Source organism: Brassica oleracea, chromosome C4 (assembly GCF_000695525.1).
Source record: "Brassica oleracea var. oleracea cultivar TO1000 chromosome C4, BOL, whole genome shotgun sequence".
NCBI lineage: Eukaryota > Viridiplantae > Streptophyta > Magnoliopsida > Brassicales > Brassicaceae > Brassica > Brassica oleracea.
In genome coordinates this window covers 23,852,145-23,860,442 of record NC_027751.1, presented here as the reverse complement: position 1 = coordinate 23,860,442, position 8,298 = coordinate 23,852,145, and the positions used below count along the sequence as shown (strand labels likewise).

General features: G+C 29.1%; 1 protein-coding gene across 3 annotated transcripts; it reads right to left on the bottom strand.

Annotated features, from left to right (window-relative positions):
• Window positions 1-3,749: 3,749 nt before the first annotated feature.
• On the bottom strand, window positions 3,750-5,061 carry LOC106339689. 3 transcript variants are annotated; one of them, XR_001269195.1, is made up of 4 exons: window positions 4,868-5,061; window positions 4,622-4,782; window positions 4,055-4,534; window positions 3,750-3,966 (listed from the first exon to the last, which is right to left on the bottom strand). XR_001269195.1 is itself a non-coding variant. In XM_013778544.1 (4 exons), the coding sequence occupies exons 1-4, from the start codon at window positions 4,868-4,870 to the stop codon at window positions 3,957-3,959; spliced, it is 414 nt and encodes a 137-aa protein (XP_013633998.1). In that variant the 5' UTR covers window positions 4,871-5,004; the 3' UTR covers window positions 3,750-3,956. The 3 variants fall into 3 exon arrangements, 2 of the variants coding, with proteins under 2 accessions (XP_013633998.1, XP_013633997.1); XM_013778544.1 differs by lacking the exon at window positions 4,622-4,782 and having other exon boundaries at window positions 4,055-4,284; window positions 4,364-4,534; window positions 4,868-5,004; XM_013778543.1 differs by lacking the exon at window positions 4,622-4,782 and having other exon boundaries at window positions 4,868-4,994.
• Between the last annotated feature and the right edge of the window lie 3,237 nt (window positions 5,062-8,298).

The following is an 8,298-nucleotide window of genomic DNA, read 5'->3' as shown; positions in this document are numbered from 1 at the left end:
TCACCGATTATTACATCATAATATCTAGCTATAATAAACTTTAATATATTTTTCAAAAATCATTATCACACTACAGTACACATAACTTATATCTCAATCCAAAAAATTGAGACTTATTCAATCAAACATTAATTTAATCAAATTTGAAATATTTTTACACAAACATTACGTTTATCGATTAACAAAGCACGTGATGTTAAAATAAAGTTTAACAGGGTTTAAGTGAAATTTTAATTGAAATAAATATTCATATAAACTCATTTAGTACAATAGGTTTTAAATAGGTTGTTCGATTAATTTTTTTTTATTAAATATGATCTTACTTCAAGTTAGTGAAGACCATATTAACCATTTATATATATATAAATGGTTGAAAACTTTAGAAATAAATTTTTAAATAATTTCTGAAATGTGTATGGCGCAAGTGTATAGTTATGCAACTTTACATATTTAATATAGTTACTAAAAATATCTACTCTATTAAAATAGATTTTGACCCGCCCTTAAAAGGGTGGGTATATTTTTGTTTTATATTTTTAAAAATTTTTGTTTTTATATTTGTGTTTTTAGTTATATCTGTGTTTTTCTTTGTGTAATATTTTTTAAATAATTGATAAATGTTTTTTTATAATTTTATTAAAATAGTTAGACCATACCTATGAATAGGTTATGTTTCTAATTTAATAGTATTGATTTTATATACCATTATTATTAGACTTGTGTAAAAATCAAAAAGCAAAAAATAGTTTTAACATAATTAATAGATTCTAACCCGTCCTTTGAAAGTGTATAGTTATGCAACTTTACATATTTAATATAGTTACTAAAAATATATTAAATTAAATTAATATTAAACATAAATATGATTAAAAACTCAAATAGAAACTAAATTTCTCAAAAAAATTAAAACAAAAAATATACATGCCCTTTCAAAGGGCGGGTTAGAATCTATTAATTATGTTAAAACATTTTTTTTGCTTTTTGATTTTTACACGAGTCTAATAATAATGGTATATATAATCAATACTATTAAATTAGAAACATAACCTATTCATAGGTATGGTCTAACTATTTTAATAAAATTATAAAAATCTTTTATTAATTATTTAAAAAATATTATACAAAGAAAAACACAAATATAACTAAAAACACAAATATAAAAATTAAAATTTTAAAAAATATAAAACAAAAATATACCCGAGAATCTAGTTATAGTATAATACTTCATCTTCTTCACCCTCCCCTGTAACACCCACTAACTATGTTCGGTAAAAAATAATTAACATGGACACAGTTTCAAAATTTTGGTTTTCATGAATAACATTCAAAATTTTGGTTTTCATGAATAACATAGACAACAAGGAAATGAATTGCCAATCAAAATCAATTGTGGTCATCGTACTTTTTTTCCTCCTCGCCGGCACATGCTCTAACCGGATCTGTAAAATAATTTTTTTTTCGATTTATTAATGACAATGACTTTGTCGTTATCTCTTCAATCGCATCGCCGTCAAATTGGAACAAACACCAGAACTCTAACCACCATCTTTCTCTTCCGACACACGTGATTCACCGTATAAACCTTTAACCTTCGTAGACTAAGACTCTCAACCGCTATATCCAACGCTACCGCCTCCGTCGCATTCAAATGGGGTAGTCATAAAAATATTTTTCGTTACTCAGGAGAAAGAAAAAAAAAATCCACTTTCCACTCGCAACCAAGGCTAATTTTTTTCACTTTTCGCCATATTATATAACATATCGTAGCCATCCTTTTGTTATGTGTATGAAGTTAATATTTTTTCTACTATGTACATGGCCCTAATTTCCCTTTTGACAATCCTAAATAGTTTTTTTTTTCAGTTAACATGGTTTATTGATCTTCAAATATGACAATATGCATACTCTATACTAAAATTGCAATGATCAGTAAGTATTTGATTTTTATGGGCATACCTAACTTAAAATATTTTTTATTACAATGAATCGGCTATTATTTTTTTCACATCATAAAAATCCACATCTTAATACAAATTATATAAAATAAAAAGGTAAAACATACATATAAAAAGGAAAAATAATATAAGTTAACACAATCGGTCGACCACAATTTTGTGTGTTTTTAAAAAGTTTTATTATCATAGTCAAATTAGAAAAAAATTTACACAATTTTTTTTTAAAAAATCTTAGTTTAAATTTTTATTTAAATTATTCTTATGAAAAATTTTAATGGCCGAACAAAAATTTAATACAACTTTGAATTTAAAAAGTGCAAAAGTTTACTAAACTTTAAATAATACTTATATTATTCATTTATTTGCTTACCTGCCCGCCCTCCGGGCTAAACCTTAGTAATTTTGAAAATCATTTGTTTGGTTATTGTTTCAATTTATGTTGTTGATATATCAATTTTGGAACATAATTATAACGATTTTTTTATATAAGAAGAAACTTATTTTCCCTAAATATGACATATATTTTGATAAATAAGTCATGTATAGAGCTGTACATTAGAAACTCTATAAATTAGTATTTTTTAAAAAATACGATAAATTAATAAAACTAATAAATTGAGATTCAGTCACTTCAATATATAGTAGAACCTCTATAAATTAATACCTATAAATTAATAAAATTTCATCGGTCCCAATTTGAACCGATTCAAAATTTGACACACATCGATAAAATAATAAGATAATATTTTTTTGGAAAATTCTATGTAAATATATGGTGCCATTAAAATTTTAAATTAATAATTTATATGTATACATATTTTATATAAGTCGAACCTATTATTATATTGTTTGTTTTATATTCACAGTTAAATTATCTTTATATTTCTTTTACACTTAATATATTTTTGATGAGATTTAGTAATATTATATCTAAAACCACATTTAAGTTTTATGCAATATATATTATATACACCAAATAATATAATAAAATTAATATAAATTTCAAATTTCAAAAAATAACAATTAATGTCTATACACTAAAATCCAATATTTTTCTGATTTTAGAATAAATAGACCTTAATATAATAAATCTAAATAAAGAAACTTTTGTAAATTAATTTTTCTATAAATTAATAAAATCTCAAAGTTCCAATATTATTAATTTATATAGGTTCTATCTCACATATTGTTTAAATTGGTTAAGAATTTATAAATTAACTGCATGGCACAGTACACGACTACACGTTGTGACCATATGGTGTGGACGATTTGACCAAGTAGGTTGGGTTGAAATTTTACAACAATTTGACAAATAAGTAAAGACGATTTAGAGCGATATTGAGACTGAGTTTATGTGTATGAAAGATTTTATTTGGCGCTAGGTATTCATCATGAAACATAATGTGTATACCAAAACGGTAGTATTGGTTGTCAAAAAAAAAAAATGGTAGTGTTGAAAGAAAGCGGTGTCACGTACTAAGTTGCTCGAGATTTTCGGTTTCAAACAAATATTTTCAATTCATTTTTGGAGCAAGTGTTCTTGTTGCTAGACCAAGTTTCTAGAAGCTCAAAAACCAATGGATCAAGATTAAAGTTCAACCAATCTGATCCATGATCTGCTCGTATGAAATGCTCACTGCCAATAATCAATTCTGGAGATTACCTAAACAACTCAAGACAAAGATGGGCTCGTTAAATTGTCTTGTAGGGAGGAAGTTTTAGATCAGCGAGATGCTAATGAACATTCATGTTGAATAGAAGAGGTGATAAAGTTATATTAGGTTGCTAGGAAAATGAAAAACAATTTTCGAGATAGTAATTAAATAAAATATAACTAAGAGTCTAAAAGAGAGTAGAGCCATTTAGAATGTAGAGAGATAGATACAAGTTTCGCTACAGGTAGCTTTGCTTACAAGAAGACAGCAAGAACAGTCTAGAGATAGTAAACAAAAACATAACCAAGAGTCGATGGTAAGTTTTGTCACAAGTAGAGGGAGAATCCTACTCCAGTCTGCAAAAAAAATCATAGGAACATCTATAAGATTATCACATAAAAATGACACTGGAAAAGATGGTGAGAAGGATATAGTAGTATATACCTTTGTTTCTTGTGGTCACTCTCGTCAACTCCAAGGCTATCTGCTTGGTGGTGTTTTGGCCTGCACATGATGAACTGGCTCTTGCCACAATAAGAGTAATGAATCCAAGCTTGGAAGTCTTTTTCTAGGTTAGCAACAGGATCCTTGACTTGGAAAGTTATGAGAAACATGATCCCAATAGACCCGTGAAAATTGGCATAAAGAGCCTTGTCAAATTCATATGATGTATTCTGTTTGAAAACAAAGATTAAAAAAAAAAAAAAACAGTAAAGAAGAAGCAAAAAGCAATTGATCATTAATAAGACTCGCATTTTCCTGATTGTAGTGACCAATGGATTTCTCACAGAGCCTGTTGAGTAGATCAAGATTGGTTTCAGGATTGGTTTCCGCTCCAGGCTCATCAACAAAATCATCATCATCGAATTCAACAGGATGGTACGTGTAAAGGCAGCGGGCCTTGGTCCAATCAACATCGAAGCCCTACATACATGAAATCTCAATTCTAAATACGTTTAAAGTATAAAAACATCAAAGATCAAGAAAAACAGAGAGAAACAGAAAACAAACCTCGCTGGCTTGGATCTGTCCATTAATCAAATCATATTCTTAATTAGGTGTGAGCTGAAGCGTCTTGTCTTTCTCGTTCTCGAGGACATGCTTTGGTCTCACCCAGTCAGGCTCATGAGGTGTATGCAGCAAATATACATCTTCCAGATACCAACACCAAGCTTATGCGTAGTACAGAGATAACGAGCATCAATAATTGATTTTAAAGAATAACCCCACAAAATTTCTTAGAGAAAATTATTGTACCATCGCATTCTTGACCCATCAACGCTCCTTCCATACCCACCATAGCTCCTATCGAAACCCTAATCTTTGGTCTTTCGATGCCGCGCTCTCTCCAATTAGTCGCTGCCGAACCCTAATTTTTGTGAAAGTGCCCGTCGTCCTCGAACCCCTTTAAATGAACAATTTTACAATCAAGTCCCTCAGGGTTTCCTTACTCTTTACATTTCGCCTGATATTTTTATCTACTACACACTCTTCCCCCACCGAATTTACCTACACCTATTATATAGGTCAAAGGGAAAATCACATTTTTAACTTTCAACGTGACCTGCACTTTTAATTTTCAACCTATTTCACTAGCATTTTATTTTTCATTTTTAAACTAATAATTTTTTGAAACCTATTGTCCAGTGCTTTAACCGAAGTTTCATTAATATTTATATAATACTAAGTATGAGTTTCAATTCCTAGAGATTTGTAGGATCAGTATGCTACAGATTTCTTATGAATTAATGGAAAAAGTACTTACAAAAAATTTGCCGGTCAAGTGTGGATTATATATAGCGATTTAGATGGTGCAGTCATACATGATTTCTCACAAAGCAAGTATAATTGCCCACTGTAGTATTATCTATCCTTAAAACAAAAACTAATAACTTTAATATATTAAAACCATGTGTTACTTTTAGCTAAAAAAAACTATGTCGTGACAATATGACGTAGCAAAAATATAAGATATGTACAGATGACAGGGCAATGTGTGATGATGTGAAATTATTTTTTATAAATCTTTCAATAAAATTATTAATTTGTAAAATTTTAAATTTTGAAAAATTAATATATTTTATAAAATTTTGATTTAAAAACATTGAGACACTACAATGCTTACTAAATTCAATAGTTTAAAAAAATATATTTATTAAATTTTGATAAAAAATGTAAGATGTCTACACTATGATAATTATGTTTATCATACATACGAATCTAGCCATATATTTGGTTATGATTCTCGAAATGATATTGAGTTTTTATTTTATTCTTTTGACTTTTAAGGTTATTTGAATATATCATTTGGTTTATACATATGGTAAACATGTTTTTTTTTAGGTCGGCATTTAAGTTCAATAGTTTAAACCTTTTTTTAACTTTATCATTTTTAAAAAGTTGATAAATATATACAGTGTAGTTTTGTAAAAAGTTTATTTTATTTTCTTTTATTACTTAATATTATAACTGAAAATGTTCTAAATAACAATATAGTTTATTTATTAAAACTAAATTACATATAATAATTTTGCTACTCATATTTTAACTTCATCATTTTTTTATTATATCATATTGCCACATCATCACTTCTTTGCTATCCAATTGTGTTAGTCGGAGTTGGGGCTCTGTGCTCTTTGCATTGCCTTTTCATGTGCTTTGTTGTTTTTTTTTTTTGTCTTAGCCTTTGTTGTTGGATATAGGCCTGGGCGTTCGGAGGCCCCGTCGATTTTGGTTCGGTTGATTCAGATTTTCGAATTTTTGGTGTTATGCTCATAAGTCTCGTTCAGATTTTACTAATTATTAGGTCGGGTTTGGCTCGGTTCCTTCTGGATTATGTTCAGATCGGATTGTAACCAATGTTTGAAATCGTCCAAAATATATATTTTAAACCTCAAAATTGATAAAAAAAAATTCAAAATATAGAAATTATTTATAAATCTAATTAAAAAATAGTTAAACTATCTAAATTAACTAGAAAGTGTTCAAAATAAAAAATAAAACAAACAACAACAATATCTTGAATACTCTAAAATATTTAAATCACTTTAAGATATATAAAAACATTAACATATTTAACTAATTTTGGATATCTTCGGATCCTAGTTTGGATTTCAGTTCGATTCGGATTATAACCAAACCCCAAAGTAGTAAGCACATAAGTCCCATTCGGATATTTTTGTATAACAGTTCGGATCCGGTTTTGGTTTTTCCGGTTTGGATTTAGGTAGGTACTTCTGCTTGGGGTAAAAACGCCCAGGCCTTGTTGGATACTGTACTTTCCGTTCCTATTCTATGACAGTGAAAGAGCTTTGCATCCTTCTCGTTCTTGTTGCGGCATGGAAGAAGCCGGTATTTCTATCTCCACTCTTCAGTCATTGGATTCGGCCAAAATATTTCTTCTTCTTTATAAGCTGCAGTTAATGTATATCGAACTGAACCGAATCGGATCTGAAAAATTTAGTATCCAAAGAACCAGAACAGAATCTAATCCGAAGTAAAATATATCCAAAAACCTAATCTCTAAATCGAACTAATTTTTATGTTAAATTTAGGTATTTACTCTTCTATTATTCAATTTTATATGTTCTATAACTTTTTGGTGTTTGAGGATTATAAGATATATTCAGATTTTCAGGGTTTTTACATAATTGAAATGGATACGTGAACCAAACCGAGCCTATAATGATTTGTACCGAATCCAAACCAAATTTATAAATACTCAAATGAAGCTCAAATCTCTAGTTTCAAAAATCTAAACCGAATAGATTTGAACCCGAACGGTACCCAAAAGATCACCCCCCCAGTTACTGCACAATACTAAATAATTTTTATTATTTATTAAATATGTTGGGATAAGCTTAAAGTTAGCTTAAGATGTAAGCTTCCTAATCCTATTGAGTTGTTGTTATTTAAAGGGATTAGGAAATATCTAATAGTGTTATACCTAATGAGTTTAGGAGTTGTGTTGCTATATAAGGAAATGCTAAGATGTAGCATAACTTATGAGATTGAGAGTTAAGGTTTTTGAGAGAGTTTTCCTTAAAAAGAGAATAATAAGAAAGAGTTTCTTATTTGTGAGATTATACAATTGTGTTCTTGAGATCTGATTTCTATATTTGGTATCAGAGCCAAACGAAATAATGAGTGATCTAATACATGTGACCGGAAAGATAAAAGAAGGAGGAGGACCTTCATCAATACAATGTCCCATGCTTATTTAAACAAACTACACCGTCTGGGCCATGAGGATGAAGGTTACACACAGAGTAAAGCACTAGAAGCTGAGACAACAACCGACGATAAGAATGACATGGCTTTGGCGTTGCTATTTCAATCAATACCTGAAGCACTCAATATTACAAGTAGGAGATTATTCAAAGACTAAGCAAAGTATGGGAAGCTATCAAAACAAGGCACATGGGAGCTGAACGAGTTAAGGAGGCTAGGCTTCAGACTTAAATGAATGATTTCGACAGATTGAAGATGAAGGATACCAAAGTATTGACAATTTTGGTGGAAAATTATCGGAGCTTGCTTCTAAATCAGCTGCTCTTGGATTTAATATTGAAGAAGTCAAACTTGTGAAGAAATTTCTTACGAGTCTCCCTCGAAAGAAATACATACACGTAGTGGTCTCGCTTGAACAAGTGCTGGATCTCTAAACAACAAGTTTAGAAGATATTATG